Source organism: Tachyglossus aculeatus, chromosome 24, assembly GCF_015852505.1.
Source record: "Tachyglossus aculeatus isolate mTacAcu1 chromosome 24, mTacAcu1.pri, whole genome shotgun sequence".
NCBI classification, from domain to species: domain Eukaryota; kingdom Metazoa; phylum Chordata; class Mammalia; order Monotremata; family Tachyglossidae; genus Tachyglossus; species Tachyglossus aculeatus.
The window spans coordinates 29,094,859-29,116,282 of record NC_052089.1 but is presented as its reverse complement, the minus strand read 5'-3'; the positions used below and the strand labels follow the sequence as shown (position 1 = coordinate 29,116,282).

Below are 21,424 nucleotides of genomic sequence, written 5' to 3'. Positions count from 1 at the left end.
GAGGAGAGAAAGATAGGCGAAGTGTGTCGGTCAAAATGGACAGGAGGGCAACTGGTGGTTAGGAGGGTGTGACCTAGGAGAAAAATACCCCTCCAGGAAAAGGCATCCATAAAGCCTTGAAGAGGGGAAGAGCCGAGATCCGGCGGCAGTGAAGAGGGAAGGAGGACGTGAGCTGGGGCCAGGGGGCTCAGGATGAAGCAGGGTGACCTGAGAGCGGGTGAGCTGGAGTATAGTGGGAAAAGCACGAGGATAAGGAGAAGGCATACAGCCCATCAGTGCTCGTCTTCAAGCTGAAGGTGGGGAGTTCCTGCTTGATGCGGAAATGGATAGGCGACCGTTGAGGAATTCTCCCCTGCTTCCATATACTCCAGGCCACCACTCTCTCCATCATCTAAGCTTTATTATAGTCCCATCTCCTCCCAGAAGGCCTTTCCCTATTAAGCCCTCTTTTGCCCTGCTCGCTCTCCCTTCAGTGTCACCTATGCACTTGAATCTGTGACCTTTGGATACTTGCCATTTCCCCCAACGCCATAACGCTTACGTACATATCTTCAAATTATATATTACAAATTACTTATTTGTACTATACTCTTCCAAGCACTTAGTACGGTGCTCTGAATATAATAAGCACTCAATAAATGCAACCGATTATTTATTCATTCTTGGGAGGAACGAAAGAGCGTGTGTCCACATTGGTGAGTGGGTGAGGTGGGGTGGGGTGAAGCAGGAGGTCGGTGGAGGTGAGGAGCGAGAGGAAGTGGGAAGCCGAAAGGTCAACGGGAGCATCCGTACGGATCTGAAGTCCCCGAGGATCAGCGTAGGGATGGAGAGAGAAGGAATGTGAGGAAGGGACCAAAATGGTTAGGCAAATTGTAGGAGGGGCTAGGGGACGGTAGATGACGGCGACTAATGCCTGCAGTGGGTGGCAGAGGTGGATGACGAGGGCTTCAGAGGAAGGGAAAGACAGACATGGGGGCGGGGGTAGGATGGTGGCGCTCAGCACAAGTGATCTGCACCCAGGGTTGTTTAGTAAATACCACTATTACTCCTGCTACAGCACTCGGCACCATACAACGTACCCATGGGCCTTCAATAAATACTATTATTACCTCCACCACAGTTACTCAGCACAGCACACCACACTCAGGAGAACTGAGTAAATACTATTATTATCCCCACTACAGCGCTCAGCGCTATGAACTGCACCTGGGGGAGTTCAGTAAATACCATTACCACCCCCGCTAAAGTGCTCAGCACAATACACCACACTCCAGGATGCTCAATAAATACCATCATTACCCCCACGACAGCGCTCAGCACTATACACCGCATCCAGAGGTATTCAGCCAATACCACTACCCCTACCGCGGCACTCAGCGCAGTGGTCGGCACCCAGGGCTCTCGGTAAACGGTGTTACTGCCACTCTGCACTGACAAGCCTCCAGAACTGAACGAGATTCCTCTCTCTGTTCTGCCGGACCCGGCTCTGACCCGGCGTTCAGAAAGCTGGGCCTGGCAGAGCCCGGGACCCCCGGGGGCGAGGGAAAGGGGGGATACGCAGGAACGCACCATCGATGTGGGACACGGGCAGGCTGACGCTGTCGGCTTCTTGCTTCGAGGCACCGGCTTGGAGCGTGCTGGCTTCTTGGACGAAGTCGGCGGCCTTGTCGGTGTATACGTGGGGGCTGGACACCAGCTTAAGGAAAACCTGGGACCACAGGAAAGGGAGCCGGAGAAAGGCACCATCAACGCTCGGTGGGCACAGATGAGCACCAGTGCCTGGGAACCACATCCTTGCTGCTCCACGAGGAAACACACATCTTTCCACCCGGAATTCTGTGAATAGATTTTTCTACACCTCGCTTGGGGTGCTCAGTGAACATTAAGCCAAGCCCAGGGGGAGTGGACGGGAAAAGGGACTCTGCTGCTGAAGTAGGTAGCTAAAAAGGTCCCCGGGATGGGCCCAGAAGCAATCAGAATTGGTAGTAGCGCCAGGAAAACCTCAGCAGTGTCTTGGAGAAGCGACGTGCCTTAGTGGAAAGAGCCTGGGCTTTGGAGTCAGAGGTCATGGGTTCAAATCCCAGCTCTGCCACTTAGCTGTGTGACTTTGGGCAAGTCACTTAACTTCTCTGGGCCTGTTACCTTATCTGTAAAATGGGGATTAAGACTGTGAGCCCCCTGTGGGACAACCTGATCACCTTGTAACCTCCTCAGCACTTAGAACAGTGCTTTGCACATAGTAAGCGCTTAATAAAATGCCAACATTATTATTATTATTATTGTGGCAATGAGGCTTCCCGCCTTGCAGTCCCTCTCTCTCTTGGGCCCCGGGAACCCCACGTTCCCCACCCCCCAGCTCAGCCCCTGCCAAAAAGCATCCCCTGAACTCGGGCCCGTCGGCCCCGTCACCGCCCTTTGTGACCCGGGAATGTCGGGTCCCCTTACGCTTTCCAGAAACTGGATCACGGTTTCCTTGCTCTCGTCCGCTGTGCTGTCCAGTTGTCCCAGCCACAGTTCCAGCTCCGCCCAGGTGTGCTCAAACACTCCCGTGTCTCGCAAGACCTGTCGGAGGGGAGGTGGCCGGAGAAGCGTGGAATTGACGCGGAAGAGCAATCCCACAATCCCCCGTTTGCGAGCTTAGGACCGGGTCCGCTTTAGTGACTGTGTGCGCTTTGCAGGTTGTGTCTGCTGAGAGGCAGCTACGACCCGAGGACCACGGGGCAGTCCGCCCTATCCGTGTCTTTAATTGGGGTGGGGACGAATTCATCCCCGGAAAACGACTCCAGGGCTCCAGCCCTGTGGTACCTGACAAAGGGTTCTGTCAGGGTAATTACCGGGGGCTGTGAGCTACGATGGGACAGGACGTCCTAGGAAGAAGCCGGGGTTGAGGGGGAAGCCGAGGAGCAGAGGGAGCAGGAAGGGCACAGAAGGTGAACGGAAGGGACAGAAGAGAGGAGGAGGGAGAGCTGGGGAAGCAGGAAGCCGATGCCCAGACCCAGACCAGCCCGGGGTCCTCACTGAACGACTTAGGATCCAAAATGCAGCCTGGGTGGATCTTCGGGGTGGGGAGGGAGGGAGGGCAGGTGAGGCCTGGGGAGAAGCTCACCTTCACGATCAGCTGCTTGGTCGAGGCTTTGAGTTGCGAGTGGTTGCTCGTCACAAACATTTTCATCAGGAGGTAGAACACTGACCTCTCTCCGCCTGCGGTCTCTGGATCCGGGCCCTCCTGCGGGACGGGACAGGCCGGGGCCCGAACGGGAACTGCTCCGACTCTGGGCACGGCCGCATTCCCTGCCCCAGATGACCCCCGGCCCCACCCACACAGACAACGGCCGCCCACAGCGGGGTCACTGACAGACAAGGTTCTCGTCCTTCTGGCCTCGACCCAATCTCCCTCCCCACCGGCTCCGAGACAGCACCCGTCCGTGATTGTCTGTCACCTCCCTGGAAAATCAGAAGTCAGAACCCCTCCAGTGCCTGGCTCAGGGAAAGGGACAAGGGGACGGAATGAGATGGGAGCGGGCAGAGAAGGGTGCTTCAGGGAGTGGCGACCGCATTCTCACCCAGGGTGGCAGCCAGTGGGTGGGAACGGGGAGGGCCCGGGCGATGGAGTCCGGTTTCCCCCCAACTTTCAGGGCCCCCCCAATTATGACCTCCCCAATCGCCTCCCCTCGCTCCCTTCCCCACGCCCGTTCCACCACACAACAAGCCACAACAAAGCCTCTGGCTCTTGGCCTGGCCGGTGTCCGTACCTGGGCCCGGAACCAGGAGAACTTGCTGGCCGGCAGCTCTAGGGCCACCTTCAAGATGTGGTACTGGAGGACGGGGGCGGTCTCCTGGCCGAGCCCCTTCTCCGTGACAATCCCTGCGGCATGCAAATCGGGGGATATGTGAGGAAGGCACCAACCCACTGGCTTACCGGCCATTCCCGCACCCCCACCCTCAGCCCGGCTCCCCGCCGGGAGCCTCGACTGTCCGCATCCCAGCCCCGGGAGACAGGGAGGTCCGTTTCCATTGTACGGACGGGGAACCTGAGGCCCAGAGAGATCAAGTGATCTGCCCGCGGTCACACAGCAAGACGGGGCAAAGTCAGGATAGCCTGTGGAACGTCCAAATGGTCCCGGCAACACTCGCCGCAGCCAGCGTGGCTCACCCGGGCAGTCTGTGTTGCCCTCGAGCGGACAGGAAGCCACCAGCCTTGGTGAGCGGAACGAGAACTGCAAACCCGTGGCTTCAAGCCCCCAACTGCCCCAGCTCAAGCTCGGCTTCTGCCCGGGGAAATCCCCTCACTGTGCCCCGCCTGACATCCTCCTCTGAGCTGCAGGACACATGCTTTCCCCCTGCCTGGAATACCTTCCCCTCTCCTCCTCCCCCAACACCCTGAAGTCCTTGAGGGGGGGGGAAGGTCTTTCTGCCGTCAGTTTTATTCATCCGTCTGTGCCTCCACCAGAAAACATGACAAAACTAGTAGAGAAGAAGGCCGGCGAGGCGTGGGAGCGTTCAGGGCAGGGCCTCGGGGCTGGAACGGGAACCCATTTCCCCTACTTCCTGTCCCTCGTACATCGCCTACGCTCTTGGATCCGTACCCTTTAAGCCCTTGATATCCACCCCACCCTCAGGCCCACGGTGCTTACTCACACAACCCTAACCGTCTGTCTTCCCCGCTAGACCGTAAGCTCCTCATGGGCAGGGTAGCTGTCTGCCAACTCTTGTACTGTATTCTCCCAAGCTCTTGGTCCAGTGCTCTGCACCCGGTAAGCGCTCAGTAAATACCACTGGGCGGGAGAGGCCCGACCCCGGAACCATCGCCCCCACGCCGGGCCGGACCGACTCACCTCTCAGCAGCTTGCTGAAGTCGAAGTTGTACTGCAAGACGAGATGGGGCACCGTCCTCTGGTACAGGCAAAGGACTTGCAGCACGGCCGCCTTCAGGAGGGGGACCTCCACGTCCTCTGGCCCTGCGCACCACGCAGGGGATAATCAATCAGTCAATCAATTGTATTTATTGAGCGCTTACTGTGTGCAGAGCACTGGACTAAGCGCTTGGGAAGTACAAGTTGGCAACATATAGAGACAGTCCCTACCCAACAGTGGGCTCACAGTCTAAAAGCACCGGGCTAGCACCGGTCCCCATGGCCATGCCTCAGTCGGCTCCCCGCAAGTCTTCCCTGACCACTCGCCTCTCCACTTCTCCTCCTGCGTCGTCTCTGGATGTGCGCTTGGGTGCCACATCCCCCGAGCTCTTGGGGATTCTCCCCCCACCCCCCACGGCCCTTACCCCCGTATCCTGATATTCTGCCGCTCCCTCTCCCTGGCACCCACCTTCGTGCCTGTCTCCCTGGCTACTCTGTAAGCTCACTGATGCCAGGGAATCGTGTCTACCAACTCTGCTGTCTTCTCCCAAACGCTTACAGAGCTCTGCCAACAACAAGGCTCGATAAACACCACTGACTGGCTGACAGCCTGGGCCTCAGCTGCCCAGGGTGGGCACCTGGATACAGGAGGCTACAGGGAATGAACAGCCCCGATCCCTCGCATTTCACCAGGCAGCCCGTACCAGACGCTCGGGAGATGTTAGTCCACCCACAGTAGGGCCCACCACAGCCAGTCTCCAGGGCCTCCCCATCTTATTTCATCAATGCGACTGCCTTGGGCAGGCCTAGAGAGGCCAGCCCCTCTAGGGTGCAAGCTCCTTGTAGGCAGGGAATGTCACTGTTTATTGTTGTATTGCACTTTCCCAAGCTTTTGGACGGTGCTCTATACAATAAGCGTTCAATAAATACGACTGACTGACCTAGTGCTGCGCTCCGCCCATACAGGAGGCATCCCTCCGCCCACATGAGGTGCCTAGTCAATACCGCTGAATGAGACGCAGGGATGACCGCCCCATTATATAAAGAGGGGGAAAATGAGGCTCAAAGACCTACAGGCAGCCGGCGGCCCAGTGATTCAGTGCCCAGACCCAAGCTGGCCAGTCCCGGCCAAAAGTGCTCACCAAGGTCTCCGGTGGGGCCGGGCTCCTTCCTGTCCCCCGCCGGCCCGTCCTGGGGCTTCGCCTCCTGCCTGCACAGCGACTGCCACGCCGACACCACGCTGTTCAGATCCGGTAACAGCTGGAGGGGAGACAGTCAGGCTGGGGCGTCGCCACTGACAGAATGGTGCCCCCCGGCAAGGGCAGGGAGGTCCCGGGCCCAGGGCGACCCATACAGGGAGGACCCACACCGGGTTCCCTAAGGGGCCAACCTCCTTGCCCCCAGAGACGACTCTGACCCGGGCGCCCTCATCAAGGCCAGCAGGCAAGCAAGTGGACGGGGGAAGACAGGGCGGTCCTGGCTCTCATCCCCTCGCCGAGTCCCTGTCTCCTCCCTCTCCCACAGCCCGGGCCCCAGGCCGAGGCCCCGTTCATCGCCTACCTTGCTCAGGGACTCTCTGTAGAGACGCACAAACTCCTCCCTGGCGGCTGGCCCGATGGGGGCCGATGCCGGCCACGCTTCCTGGTCCAGGCAGTGGTCAATGTTCTGCAGGGCTCTCTTCAGGACGGTGGACACGAGGGTCAAAACCGTGTGCTTCACGATCCTGTTCTCCAGCTGGAGAGATGAGTCGACCTAAGCCCCGGCCCAGCGCGGCTGCGACCAGCCAGCGCAACGCCCGGGCTCCGCCTCCCCTGGCGGACCCGGCTGGTGAGCCCGGGACCCCGGAGGGAAGGAGAGACCCCAGCGGGGAGGATGGACCCCGGGAAGAGCGGTCAGGGGCAGGACGCCAGGCCTATAACCCACGAGGGAACGTGAGCAGACAGAACAGAGAAGCAGCGTGGCTCAGTGGAAAGAGCCCGGGCTTTGGAGTCGGAGGTCATGGATTAAAATCCCGGCTCCGCCAGTTCTCAGCTGTGTGACTTTGGGCAAGTCACTTCACTTCTCTGGGCCTCAGTTACCTCATCTGTAAAATGAGGATTAAGACTGTGAGCCCCCCCGTGGGACAACCTGATCACCTTGTAACCTCCCCAGCGCCTAGAACAGTGCTTTGCACATAGTAAGCACTTAATAAATGCCATCATTATTACTATTAATAGGGAAGCCTCAATTCAGACCCGGGGGAGGTGGGAAGGGGGTCTACTGAAACTGTCCCATCCGGCTGGGACCAAGACCACTGCCCGCCAATGACCAACGGCCCCTGCCACACCCGCCTGCCAGGTAGAGACATCAGCCGGATCCCGGGCGGCCCCGATGGCTCCAAGAACAAAACGGAAGGAGGACAGATCTGCCGGCGGCCCTTTCACACCTGGCCGCTTGGCAGCGAGACTGAAATCTCCTGGATGGGGCCCCGGACCTCTCCCTCCCAAACCCTGGAAACGCATCAGACGCTTGAATCCCCCGAGGGCACCGAAGGCCCCTGCCAACTCCCTACCCGGACCACTCCCCGCCCCCACAGTCCACCAGTCTCGGCCCCAAAAGGCAACAGAAACCTCGGATCGGAAAGGCCCAGGCCTGTCCCTTCGTCACGCGACAGCCTCCGCACGCGCCTGGTTTTGTGGCCCCGCAGACACTCCCACCGTCACCCTCCAAGGTGTGACCGGGACTAAAGTCCGGAGCCCCAGTCCCACAAGACCACAGACACCCACCCCGTCCGGCTGGAGAACCCAGAGATGCGGACCCCAAGGAGGGCCAGCGGCCGGCAAACACAAGCCCCCGGAGCCGGCTACGGAGTCAAGGCCCGAGCAAAGCCCGCCGCCCTCTTTCCGGCGTCCCATGCCAGCTGACTGCTTTGCGTCCCCTCCTCGGGATGTCCTCGGAAGCACGGTGGGCTGACGCGAAGGCAGGGGTTCGGAGGACTTTCCGGGTCCAGACGTTCCCCCCAGCCCAAGACCCTCCCCACTCCCCGAGCACTGGCGCGAAGGGTCTGCACTGAGCTTTGGGAACACCATCCTTGGAAGGACGGGCTCTCTGAAGCCCCAGGGCTCTGGGAGGGCCGGGTCCGACTCAGCTGCACGCCCCAGGACATTCCCTGGCCACGCTCTCCTCCGCCACATGGCTCACAGAGACACAGAGACACAGACACGTACGTTCAGGCCCTGGGTGAACATGGCCTTGCTGCACACGGCGGGCACGGTGGTCACCATCACCATGGAGAGCAGCCTCGATGGCGGGATGAACTCCGTGCTGTCAAAGGCCCTGGAAACCTCAGGCTGCGCCTCGTAGATCTGAAGGAAGATGACAGAGTGGGACTCTTGTCTGGAGGCCCCAAGGGGCACCCACTAGCAGAGCCCCCAAGAGAGGGAGTCAGCCAAGGTCAATGACCAAAGCTTAGGGCTAGAGACCACTGGGGCTGGACTGGTGGGGGGAAGGAGCGGAAGTTGGGGGTCTGAGAGCAACAGGAAGGGGAACCTTCTTGAGGGTCTGAGGTCAGCCAGTCGTGGGGTGAGATACCCCCGGAGGAAAGCCCGGAAACAGGGCAGGAACCCGGAGACCCCACCACCAGGATGTCGCCCGCACCCTCTTTTGGCCCTAAGCTCTCATTTCCTTTTCTCCCACACCCTTCTACGTCACCCTGATTTGTTCCTTTATTTACTTCTCCCTCAGGCCCATGCCACTTATGTACAGATCCATAACTTATTGATTTATATTAACATCCGTAAGCTCGACCTCTATCTCGTCTATCTCGCAGACGACCGCTCGGCCGTGTCCTGCCTCTGGCCTGAAACGCTCTCCCTCCTCATTTCGGCCAGACAATCACTCTCCCCCCGTTAAAAGACTTATTGAAGGCACATCTCCTCCAAGAGGCTTTCCCTAAGTCCTCCTTTCCTCTTCTCCCTTCTGCATCGCCCGAATTTGCTCCCTTTATTCATCCCCCACCTCCCTGCCCCACAGCACTTATCTATATATCTGTTGGTTAATCTATTTTTATTCAGGTTCCCCTCTAGACTGTACATTCGTTGTGGGCAGGGAATGTGATTGCACTTACAGTGCTTTGCACAAAGTAAGTGCTCAACAGATACGAACCGACTGATTGATAGTCGCCAGGGAAAGGGAAGGGGTGGCCACCTCCTCCTCCTTCCAGACCCACAGATGCTCAGGCCGACACATCTTTCTCCCAGGCCTATGGCAATGTGACTGGATGCAACTGCAAGACGGGGAAAGTGTTCTTCTCCAAGAAACCAGCAAGGAGCACCCCGGTCCTGCACTGCGCACTGATGTTAGGGATGGGGTCGGGGCCGGACGGATCCCGCCCACCCAATCAGCACGTGCCGGCCACCCTCCCTGGCTGGCCTCACCTGGGTCAGGAGCCTGATGTTGTTGAGCCAGGCGGACTTCAGCCTGGGGACGAAGGAGAAGTTGACCTCCTTGAAGTACTTGTGCAGCAGGTCTGGACACACTTTGAGGATGTTGACGACCAGGTCGGCCACCAGCTCGTCCTCGGGGGCCGTCTTCAGCCCCAACAGGAAATGCAGGAGGCTCAGGTTTCCTCCCCTGGGAAGGGAGAGGGGGACAAAGGCAGACAGACCCGCGTTCAAAGGCACAGGTCTAGGCTGTCCCGAGAACGGTACCCAAGCCGGTTCCCGTGCCCACCCCGGCGCTGCAGAGCCCCGGCCCAGGTCCGGACCCCGGACACGGGGCCGCAACTTGGACTCTTCTCTGGAGGGTTGGCTGTGGTCAGCGGGAGACCAATCTGGAAGTCACCCTGGCCAAGTTGGTGGTGGACTCCCTGGGGCAGGGTTGAGCCTGTGCCCGCTCCAGGCTCCCTTCTGAGTCATCTTGCTGGACTGCCGACACCTGTTCCCTTACGCCTCCATGGTGGCAGTGCAGACGCCTCACTCCCAGCGTGGGCAGACCACGTTCACCCCCGGCTCATGCAGGCTACGCTCTCAGCGGGCTACCCACAGTGAAGCCTCCTCGCTCCCAATCCATTTAGACCCCAAAGAGCTCTCTCACCTGCCTGCAGTGCCTAGTGACGCATCGTAGAAATTAATTCCATGCTTCAGTGAGCAGCAGAGATCCATGAGGAAGGTGTGGGTCATCTCTCTGACCATGGCCTTGCCACCTCCTTCGGTGTCCTGGGTGGAAACCAAGGTGAAAATGAACTCCGTGTCCTGTGTTGAGGGAGACTAGGGAGGGAACAGTGGGGGTAGACTCCCTTCCGTTTGCATTTATCAAGCTAAATCTTTTCTAGCAAGACATGCTGAAAACTGTGCCTCGCATATAACAGCGGCTAATCGCCTCCTACTTCTCTTCCACCTCTAAATCTAACTCCAGCCCCCTGGGAGCTTGTTGGGGGGTTGGAGATTTCTGGCTGGAAAGGGTGATGGGGGAGGGTCCAGCTGGCAGAAGGGGCCAGGCCAAGGGCAGAGCCCTGGTACCAACAGAGAGAAAGGCTCAGAAACTCACATGCCAGATCTAAATGGGAATCGGCAACTGGGGCCTTTCACTTTCTGGCTCCGAGCAAGCTTTGGGAAGCTCCGAGTGAAGCTCAGGAATCAAGAGAATGACCCAGAGACCATCATTATCACCGATGGTATTTATTGAACGTGAACTGTGTGCAGAGCACTGTACTAAGAGCTTGGCAGAGTACACTACAACAGAACTGGTCGACCAAGGAACGAGGAGTAGGCATCTTGTTGGGACTTGGACCCTCTGGCTCTGAGCAAGCTCAGGAGAAGCTCCAAGCGAGGCTTGAGGAATCAAGAGAATGACGCTAGTGCCTACAAACTCTGTGGTATTTTCTTCAATCATTCATACATCTAGCTGCTTTTACTGAGCGCTTACCGTGTGCAAAGCACCACATTAAGCACTTGGGAGAGTACAATATAATAACAACAAACAGACATATTCTTGCCCACAACAAGCTCGGAGTGTAGAGGGGGAGACAGGCATTAATATAAATAAAATTTTACTCTCCCAAGTGCTTAGTACAGTGCACTGCATCCAGTAAGTGCTCAATAAATAGCACTGATTAACACCTTGGGCCACGTCTGAGTCGGGGAAGGAGAAATCTCATTCTGAAGCACCCAGGTAGAGTGCCAGACTTCTATGCCAGTGGGTAACAGTGTTTCCCATCACGCCACTACCCCAGATGGCAACCCACAAGGAGGATGACAATTCTCTTAATTTTGGGGCTCCCCACCCCTGCCCATCTGCCCAGGTCTCAGGTGCGGGACCGTCCGGAGCTCTTCCCGCCCCCGGGCTCCCCGTGGGAACTGAGGACTCCCGGCTCTCCCCACCACGGAGCCATGGACAGTGGGGTTTGGCAACGCCAGCTCTCTGTTCTTGGCTCCAGTCACGAGGAGGAGGAGGGAAGAGGAGAACCAAATTCTCCAACATCCTCAAGTCCTGGCCAGAAAATATCACCTCACGCCTTCGGAACCCTAAGGACCCAAAGCCGCCGACCGGCCATTTGGGGCCCCCAGGCCCACCCGGGGCCGGCAACGCAATGACAGCGATCCCCGTACAGAAAAGTGGGTGACTATCGGGGCAACAGCAACAAAAGAGCAAAAGAGGGGCCATCATCGGCACGTGTTTAGGGAGATGGCATTTGGTGATGGTGGGAGGTCAGTGTCACCCCGTTCGGGGTCCCGGGGACCGTACCTGGATGTCCTCGGTGCTGACGTCTTGGATCCCGTTCCAGCGGTACAGCGAGGCCAGGTGGTTCAGGACTTGCCCGGTGAAGAAACGCACCTTCTGGGTCTTGGTGATGCTCTTATTATGAACCACCTGAAGAAACAGACGGACCGCGCCGGGCCGGGAGACACGGTCATTCCAAACCGTTCACGCCCCCGCCGGGCCAAACCCAGGTCCACCTGGGGGTCCCCAGAACAGATCTGACTTCAGCCTAGCCTCGGGTCAAAAGCCCTGGAAACAAAATGCCGTACGTTTCCTCAGTCCTTCTCCACCTGGAAAAGATGGGTTCTGCCCTGCCCGAGATGGTGCAAGACAGACATCTTTGAGTTGCCAAAAGAACCGTCAAAAGCCACGTCAGCCGCACCGCGAGAGATAAGAGATACTTTGAGGCTGCAATGAGGATGCAGAGGACTAGGTTCCGGGGGCCACGGTATTTCCTGCTGTATCCACAGAGTGAGCACAAAGCAGACTACAAATAAGGAAAGGCAGACACGGCACGGCCAGCCCTCTTTCTTGCCCCTCGGCTTCAGTGTCATCTCTCGTTAAAAAAGGAGCAGGGTCGGTCATCAGGGAGGTCTACCCGGGGGAGGTGGGCAGGGGCCGAGAGGCAGAACGGCTGGGAGAGGCCAGCGGGCCTCACCCAGATGGGCCCCGGGTCCCGTGCCGGGATGCCCGCAACTCGGCCGAGGGGCAGGAAAGGGGGCTTCTGGCTGGTGGGTCTGCACCTTGGATCCCAGGGTGGACAGTAGGAGGTTGATGGTGGAGATTCTGTCTTCTTTCAAGCCGGTGCTGAAAATGGCCGGGATGAAGTCTGCAGGCAGAAGTTTTGTGAGGCTGAAGTTCTCCCCGGGACGGCTCACCATCACCACCCCCGCTTCCGCCCAGTGGCTACCTACGGGTGGCCCGTCTCTCGCCGGCGGGACCGGGGCCCGGCTCCGGCCCGGCCGAGCCCCAGAGGAGACCCGTCCTCCGAGGCTGAACTGTGTGTGGTCCACCGATTCCCGGCCAATCGTCCCGTCGGCTGAGTGACGGCCCCCGGGGCCTCACTCCCGGGTCTACACCGCCCGCTCTGAGGGGACCGGCCTCCGTACCTTTGAGCTCCAGCACCTGCGCGATGGTGTTGTCGTCCCCGGCGATGAGGAAGGAGAGGGCGAACTGAACGTATGCCATCCGGACGTCGGGCAGGCCCTGCGGGGAAAACCGAGAGCTCCCACACCACCCCCCATCCACGAGCCCAGCCAAGCAACCTCCGGGAGCCCCGCGGGTCGGCTGGCTCTGAAGGCTTCTTTTACGGAGGGGGAACACCACCCGACTCTTCCCCGGCCGGACACGGGCCCCAGGAGGGCCAGCCATCCACGAACTGGGGGCCCCCGCTTGAGCGGGATGACCTGCGAGCATCTTTCTAACTGGGGAGAGAGCTGGGCAGAGGCAAGCCAACGAGAAGAAACGGCTTCTGCTACAGCCCAGGAGCGTGGCTGACCGGAAGGCTCGGGATCCCCCCGGCCGGGTGAACACTCGAAGCCCCGCCGGGCTGAGCCAACTTTCCCTCCTATTCCGCCGAGCCGAGCGGGGGGCCCTGCGGGGGTGAGATCCCGGGCAGCTGGATGTCGGGAGCCAGGGCGGTCGCCCGGCCCGGGGGGGCGGTACCTTGCCCGCCCAGTGCCGTCTCTACCTTGGGGTTCCGTTTGGTCACCAGGGCTTGGAGGGGCTTCTTGTTGAAGTCGAAATGGCTGTAGACGTCGCGGGCGGCATCCGGCCCCTGGGCCACCATCGCCGACATGAGGTTCAGGCAGGCCCGGGACATCCTGTGAGCGGAAGCAACGTGACTGCTCCAATGGCTACCAATCAATCTGCGCATCAGGCAGAAACTTCTCACCCTGGGCTTCAAGGCTGTCCATCCATCACCTCGCCCCCTCCTACCTCACCTCCCTTCTCTCCTTCTACTGCCCAGCCTGCACCCTCTGCTCCTCCACCACTAATCTCCTCACCATACCTCGTTCTCGCCTGTCCCGCCATCGACCCCCGGCCCCTGTCCTCCCCCGGGCCCGGAATGCCCCCAATCCCTCTGCCCCTCCGCCAAGCTAGCTCTCTTCCTCCCTTCAAGGCCCTGCTGAGAGCTCACCTCCTCCAGGAGGCCTTCCCAGACTGAGCCCCTTCCTTCCTCTCCCCCTCGTCCCCCTCTCCATCCCCCCATCTTGCCTCCTTCCCTTCCCCACAGCACCTGTATATATGTATATATGGTTGTACATATTTATTACTCTATTTATTTATTTATTTATTTATTTGTTTTACTTGTACATTTCTATCCTATTTATTTTATTTTGTTGGTATGTTTGGTTTTGTTCTCTGTCTCCCCCTTTTAGACTGTGAGCCCACTGTTGGGTAGGGACTGTCTCTATGTGTTGCCAATTTGTACTTCCCAAGCACTTAGTACAGTGCTCTGCACATAGTAAGCGCTCAATAAATACGATTGATTGATTGATTGATTGATTGACTGCGAGAGGGCGAGCACCCCGGGGAAACGTGGCGGCTGCGGTCGGCGGGGGCGGGGAGCAGCTGGGCCCTGACAGACCCAGCCGGGAGAGAGAAGGCAGGCGGGTGAGGGGACGGGGACGGGCATGCCTCCCTGGCGGAAAGAAAGGTTATACTCCCCGGCAGGGAAAAGGCCTCCAGGAGAGGCAACTGGAACGTGGGAGCACACCGTCCCCGCTCAAATCTGACAATGACTCTCCCCACCCCCTTGAAAGCCTTACCGAAGGCCCAACTCCTCTAAGAGGCTTCCCCTGACTAATCTTTCCTTTCCTCTTCCCTCACACCCTTCTACTGCACCCTGACTTGCCCCCTTTATTCATTCCCCACTTCCAGCCCCACAGCACTTATGTAATCAATCAATCAATCGTATCTATTGAGCGCTTACTGTGTGCAGAGCACTGTACTAAGCGCTTGGGAAGTACAAGTTGGCAACACATAGACAGATGTACACATCTGTCATTTATTTATTCATATTAAGGTCTATCTCCCCCTCTAGACTATAAGCTCACTGTGGGCAGGGAATGTGCCTCTTTACTGTTACACTGTACTCTCCCAAATGCTTAGTAGCGAGGCCTGGTTTGTGCCCTTTCGGGCCTTTTAAGAAGCAGCGTGGCTCAGTGGAAAGAGCCCGGGCGTGGGAGCCAGACGTCATGGGTTCTAATCCCGGCCCCGCCACTTGTCAGCTGTGTGACCTTGGAGGAGTCACAACTTCTCTGTGCCTCAGTTCCCTCATCTGTAACATGGGGATTAAGACTGTGAGCCCGTGGGACAACCCTCTTTCCTCTCCCCCTCCCCCCGCCTTATCTCCTTCCCCTCCCCACAGCACCTGTATATACGTACATATGTTTGTAGGGATTTATTACTCTATTTATTTTATTTGTACATATTTATTCTATTTATTTTATTTTGTTCATACGGTTTGTTTTGTTCTCTGTCTCCCCCTTCTAGACTGTGAGCCCACTGTTGGATAGGGACCGTCTCTATATGTTGCCAACTTGTACTTCCCAAGCGCTTAGTACAGTGCTCTGCACACAGTAAGCGCTCAATAAATACGATTGAATGAATGACAACCTGATCACCTTGTATCCCCCCAGAGCTTAGAGCAGTGCTTCGCACACAGTAAGTGCTTAACCAGTGCCATAACTATTACTATTATTAGTAGTACAGTGCTCTGCACACAGTAAGCGCTCAATAAATATGATTGAATGAATGAATGAATGAGCCTCTCCAAAGACAGAGTGCTTCGGGGGAGGGTGCCGATAAGGCCAGAAGGGGAGGGGAGGAGTGGCTCGCCGAGTCCCGCCTTCGGAGAGTGGGAGACACGATCCAGAGAGCAGGCGGGCCGGCCCGGACACCGGGAACGGTCTGACAAGGCAGCCGGGCCCACGGCCGAGCATCGGCGGCGACTCGTGTGGCCGACGGCTTCCTGCTGCTCGGGCCCCACACGCCCCAACGGCCCCTCCGTTCCCGAGGAGGCGAGGTTCCCCTCCCTCCCGGCGACCCCGTGGCAGAGGGACTCACTGGTAGCCTGAGGCGAACAGCGACGCGTAGAGCACCTTCATGTGATTGTGGATGAGGGTTTTGACGATGTTGGTCCCCACGATGCGCAGGTGGGCCAGGTCGCTGGCCGTGCGCAGCAGGATGGCTTCCAGGGCCTGCAGGACCAGCAACATCTGCCGAAAACCAACCCACGGTATTTATCGAACACCTGATACGAGTGGGGCACCGCGCTAAGCGCTCGGGAGAGTGTAATCCAACGGAGTCGGCGGACGCGTTTCCGGCCCACACCGGGCTCGTGGTCTAGAGAGAGCGGAGGGCTGAGACGTCACCCACCGATCAACCGGGGAGAGGGGGGACAGCCATCCGGGGACGCCGGCCGACGATCCGCACGGCAGACTAGGGTCGGAGCTGGGATTAGAACCCAGCTTTCCCTGATTCCCTGATGTATATATGTTTGCACATATTTATTACTCTATTTATTTATTTATTTTACTTGTACATAGCTATTCTATTTATTTTATTTTGTTAGTATGTTTGGTTTTGTTCTCTGTCTCCCCCTTTTAGACTGTGAGCCCACTGTTGGGTAGGGACTGTCACTCTATGTTGCCAATTTGTACTTCCCAAGCGCTTAGTACAGTGCTCTGCACATAGTAAGCGCTCAATAAATACGATTGATGATGATGATGATGATGATTCCCGGGTCCGGGCTCTACCCGCTAAGCCGTGCGGCTTCTCACAGAGAAGCACTGTACTAAGCGCTGCGGTAGAGACGAGATAAGCAGGTCCCACATGGGGCTCAGACTCCAAGGAGGAGGGAGACCAAGTACGGAAATCCCCTTTTGGCAGATGGGGAAACTGAAGCACAGACGAGCTAAGTGCCTTGTCCAAGGTCACACAGCAAGTAAGGGTCAGAGCCGGGATTAGAACTCGTAACCCTTGAAAATGAAGGACAGCGAGGGCCGCTCTCTCTGTCCTGAAGGTTCAGATCTCACTCCCTCACCTCCCTCTCAGGCCTCTTCTCGCCACCGAACAGCTGGAAAATCTCCGCGCACTCGACGGAGATCTTGATGTACTCTTCCACGACATCACGCAGGCCAGCCTGAGGCAACTTCCTGGCCGTGGACACGAAAGCCTCCAGAGCTGAAAGAGATGTGGGTAGAGGTAAAAAAATTAATAAATCGTAATTTTTGAGCGCTTACTGTGTGCAGAACACTGTACTAAACGCTTAGGAAAATACAATAAGGCAATAATAAGAGACAATCCCTGGCCGCAACGGGCTCGCAGTCTTGGGGGGGGAGACAGGCATCGAAGCAAGTAAACAGGCATCAATAAAAGTTAGCAGAATTATAGATACACACCAAAACAAGTAAACAGGCATCAGTAGAAATAAAGAGAATTATAGACCGATACATATCAAATACGCAGGTGTCGATGGAAATAAAAAGAATTATAGATACACATCGAAGCAAACACGCAGGCATCAATAGAAGTAAAATTACAGATAGATACACATCATAACAAGTGAGCAGGCATCAGAAATAAATGGGATTATAGGTAGATACACATCAGAACATGTAAAGAAACATCAATATGAATAAGAATTATAGACAGACATAAATAGAATTGTAACTATAAGCACATCATTAATAAGAGTAGTAAATATGTACAAGTAAAATAGAGTAATGTGGCTCAGTGGAAAGAGCATGGGCTTGGGAGTCTATTTATTTTCTTAATGGTGTTCTTAATTATTTTCTTAATCTAAATAAGATTATTTTCTTAATATAGCTTTAATTCTATTTGTTCTAACGATTTTGACACCTGTCTACATGCTTTATTTTGTTGTCTGCCTGTCCCTTCTACAATGTGAACGCGTTGGTGGGTGGGGACCGTCTCTATCTGTTGCCGACTTGTCCTTCCCAAGCGCTTAGTACAGTGCTCTGCGCACAGTAAGTGCTCAATAAATACGATGGAATGAATGAGTCGTGGGTTCAAATCCCAGCTCCACCACTTGTCAGCTGTGTGACTTTGGGCAAGTCACTTAACTTCTCTGGGCCTCAGTTCCCTCATCTGGAAAATGGGGATGAAGACCGTGAGCCCCACGTGGGACAACCTGATCACCTAGTATCCTCCCCAGCGCTTAGAACTGCGCTTGGCACATAGTAAGCGCTTAACAAATGCCATTATTACTATTCTTCTTCTTCTCTGGGCCTCAGTTCCCTCATCTGTAAAATGGGGATGAGGACTGTGAGCCCCAAATGGGACAACTTGATCACCTTGTAACCTCCCCAGCGCTTAGATCAGTGCTTGGCACATAGTAAGCGCTTAATAAATGCCATCATTATTATTCTTCTCTGGATCTCCGTGACGTCATCTGTAAAATGGGGATGAAGACTGTGAGCCCCACGTGGGACAACTTGATCACCTTGTAACCTCCCCAGCGCTCAGAACAGTGCTTTGCACAGAGTAAGCGCTTAATAAATGCCACCTGTCACGTTGTAACCTCCCCAGTGCTTAGAACAGTGCTTGGCACATAGTAAGAGCTTAATAAATGCCACCATTATTATTATTCTCTGGGCCTCTGTGACGTCATCTGTAAAATGGGGATGAAAACTGTGAGCCCCACGTGGGACAACCTGATCACCTTGTAACCTCCCCAGCGCTTAGAACAGTGCTTGGCACATAGTAAGCGCTTAATAAATGCCATCATTATTATTATTCTGTGGGCCTCCGTGATGTCATCTGTAAAATGGGGATGAAGACGCTGAGCCCCACGTGGGACAACTTGATCACCTTGTATCTATCCCAGCACCTAGAACAGTGGTTGGCACATAGTAAGCGCTTAATAAATGCCATCATTATTATTATTCTGTGGGCCTCCGTGACGTCATCTGTAAAATGGGGAGGAAGACTGTGAGCGCCACGTGGGACAACCTGATCACCTTGTAACCTCCCTAGCCCTTAGAACAGTGCTTTGCACAGGGTAAGCGCGTAATAAATGCCATCATTATTATTATTATCCTCTGGGCCTCAGTGACACCATCTGTAAAATGGGGAGGAAGACGGTAAGCCCCACGTGGGGCAACTTGATCACCCTGTAACCTCCCCAGCGCTTAGAACAGTGCTTTCCACAGGGTAACCGTGTAATAAATGCCATCATTATTATTATTATCCTCTGGGCCTCAGTGACACCATCTGTAAAATGGGGAGGAAGACGGTAAGCCCCACGTGGGACAACTTGATCACCCTGCAACCTCCCCAGCGCTTAGAGCAGTGCTTGGCACAGAGTAAGCGCTTAATAAATGCCATCATTATTATTATTCTGTGGGCCTCCGTGACGTCATCTGTGAAATGGGGATGGAGACGGTGAGCGCCACGTGGGACAACTTGGTCACCACGTATCCATCCCAGCGCTTAGAACAGTGCTTGGCACAGAGTAAGCGCTTAATAAATGCCATCTGTCACCTCGTAACCTCCCCAGCGTTTAGAACAGTGCTTGGCACATAGTAAGTGCTTAATGCCATCATTATTATTATTCTGTGGGCCTCCGTGACGTCATCTGTAAAATGAGGATGAAGACGGTGAGCGCCACGTGGGACAACCTGATCAGCTTGTAACCTCCCCAATCAGTTAGTCGTATTTATTGAGCGCTTACTGTGCGCAGAGCACTGTACTAAGCGCTTGGGAAGTCCAAGTTGGCAACATCTAGAGGCAGTCCCTACCCAACAGCGGGCTCACAGTCTAAAAGAGGGAGCCCCACGTGGGACAACTTGCTCACCACCTATCCATCCCAGCGCTTAGAACAGTGCTGGGCACGTAGTAAGCGCTTCCCAAACGGAGCAGCAGCGTGGCTCAGTGGAAAGAGCCCGGGCTTTGGAGTCGGAGGTCATGGGTTCCAATCCCGGCTCCGCCACTTGTTAGCTGGGTGACCTTGGGCAAGTCACTTCACTGGGCCTCAGTGACCTCATCTGTAAAATGGGGATTAAGACTGTGAGCCCCACGTGGGACAACCTCATCACCTTGTAACCTCCCCAGTGCTTAGAACACTGCTTGGCACATAGTAAGCGCTTAATAAATGCCATTAAAAATAAAAAACGGCACCACTATTCTCCTTCTTCGTATTATTGCGATTCCACAAGCGTTTTGGGGCTGACTCACCGTGCGGGCCGGACTCGGGGTCCCGCAGCTGCGCCTTCAGCTGCAATCCGGAGGGCTGCCGGGAGGCGGCGGCAGCGGCGGCGGCGGGCGGGGGCCTCTTCCCCGGGGGGTCCTGGTGGGGTTCCTTCCTCTTCCGGCCGGGGCCCCCCATGCCCAGGGCTGGGCGCTCAGTACAGTGCTCTGCACACAGGAAGCGCTCAGTAAATACGGTTGATTGATTGATTGATTGAGTGGGCGCCCGTTGCGCCCCCTCACGGCGCAACAACGCCCCGCACCCCGAGGCCAACCGCCGCCGGACCGGAAGGGGCGGGGACAACACCGGAAGGGGCGGGGACAGAGCCGGGAAAGGGGCGTGGCCACAGCCGGTAAATGGGGCGGGGCCACAGCCGGGGAGGGGCGGGGCCAGAGCCGGGAAATGGGGCGGGGCCAGAGCCGGGGCAAAGGGGCGGGGCCGGAGCCGGGGAAAGGGGGCGGGGTCAGAGCCGGGGAAAGGGGCGGGGCCAGAGCCAGGGGAGGGGAGGGGCCAGGGCCAAGGGGAAAGGGGCGGGGCCAGAGCCGGGAGGGGGCGGGGCCAGATCCGGGGAAAGGGGCGGGGCCAGATCAGGGGAAACGGGCGGGGCCAGATCCGGGAAATGGGCGGGGCCAGAGCCGGGAAAGGGGCGGGGCCAGAGCCGGGGAAGGGGCGTGGCCAGAGCCCGGGGGAAGGGGGCGGGGCCAGAGCCGGGGGAGGGGCGGGGCCAGAGCCGGGAAAGGGGGGCGGGGCCAGAGCCGGGAAAAGGGGCGGGGCCAGAGCCGGGGGAAAGGGGCGTGGCCTCGCCCCTCCTCTCCACGGGCGCCCCCATGCGGAGCTGGCGTAGTAATAATAATAATATCTTTTTTCGTAGCATTTTTTTTAATGGCGTTTATTAAGCGCTTCCTATGTGCAATGCACTGTTCTAAGCGCTGGGGAGGTTACAAGGTGATCAGGTTGTCCCATGGGGGGCTCACAGTCTTCATCCCCATTTGACAGATGAGGGAACTGAGGCCCAGAGAAGCGAAGTGACTTGCCCGAAGTCACACAGCTGACAATTGGCGGAGTCGGGATTCGAACCCATGACCCCTGACTCCATAATAATAATAATAATAATGATGATGATGGCATCTGTTAAGCGCTTACTATGTGCAAAGCACTGTTCTAAGCGCTGGGGGGATACAAGGTGATGAGGTTGTCCCACGCGGGGCTCACAGTCTTAATCCCCGTTTGACAGATGAGGGAACTGAGGCACAGAGAAGTGAAGTGACTTGCCCAAAGTCACACAGCAGACAATTGAACCGGGATTCGAACCCATGACCCCTGACTCCAAAGCCCATAATAATAATGATGATGGCATTTGTTAAGCGCTTACTATGTGCAAAGCACTGTACTAAGCGCTGGGGGGATACAAGGTGATCAGGTTGTCCCACGCGGGCCTCACAGTCTTAATCCCCATTTGACAGATGAGGGAACTGAGGCCCAGAGAAGTGAAGTGACTTACCCAAAGTCACACAGCTGCCAATTGGTGGAGCCGGGATTCGAACCCATGACTCCTGACTCCAAAGCCCGTAATAATAATAATGATGATGGCATTTGTTAAGCGCTTACTATGTGC

At 56.6% G+C, this 21,424-nt stretch overlaps 1 protein-coding gene across 1 annotated transcript in view; it reads right to left on the bottom strand.

Annotated features, from left to right (window-relative positions):
* URB1 (URB1 ribosome biogenesis homolog) overlaps positions 1-19,999 on the bottom strand; it is a 41,051-nt gene extending 21,052 nt beyond the window's left edge. Inside the window, exons 1-17 of the mRNA XM_038766254.1 lie at positions 19,797-19,999; positions 16,642-16,781; positions 15,663-15,814; positions 13,282-13,414; positions 12,701-12,797; positions 12,335-12,420; positions 11,577-11,702; positions 9,927-10,048; positions 9,269-9,464; positions 8,060-8,197; positions 6,414-6,587; positions 5,996-6,113; positions 4,836-4,958; positions 3,753-3,865; positions 3,107-3,226; positions 2,446-2,562; positions 1,570-1,708 (exon numbers count right to left, since the gene is read on the bottom strand). Coding sequence (XP_038622182.1) covers positions 1,570-1,708; positions 2,446-2,562; positions 3,107-3,226; positions 3,753-3,865; positions 4,836-4,958; positions 5,996-6,113; positions 6,414-6,587; positions 8,060-8,197; positions 9,269-9,464; positions 9,927-10,048; positions 11,577-11,702; positions 12,335-12,420; positions 12,701-12,797; positions 13,282-13,414; positions 15,663-15,814; positions 16,642-16,781; positions 19,797-19,947 — 2,245 coding nt within the window. The 5' untranslated portion in view covers positions 19,948-19,999. The remainder of the gene's footprint in view (positions 1-1,569; positions 1,709-2,445; positions 2,563-3,106; positions 3,227-3,752; positions 3,866-4,835; positions 4,959-5,995; positions 6,114-6,413; positions 6,588-8,059; positions 8,198-9,268; positions 9,465-9,926; positions 10,049-11,576; positions 11,703-12,334; positions 12,421-12,700; positions 12,798-13,281; positions 13,415-15,662; positions 15,815-16,641; positions 16,782-19,796) is intronic.
* Positions 20,000-21,424: the final 1,425 nt, after the last annotated feature.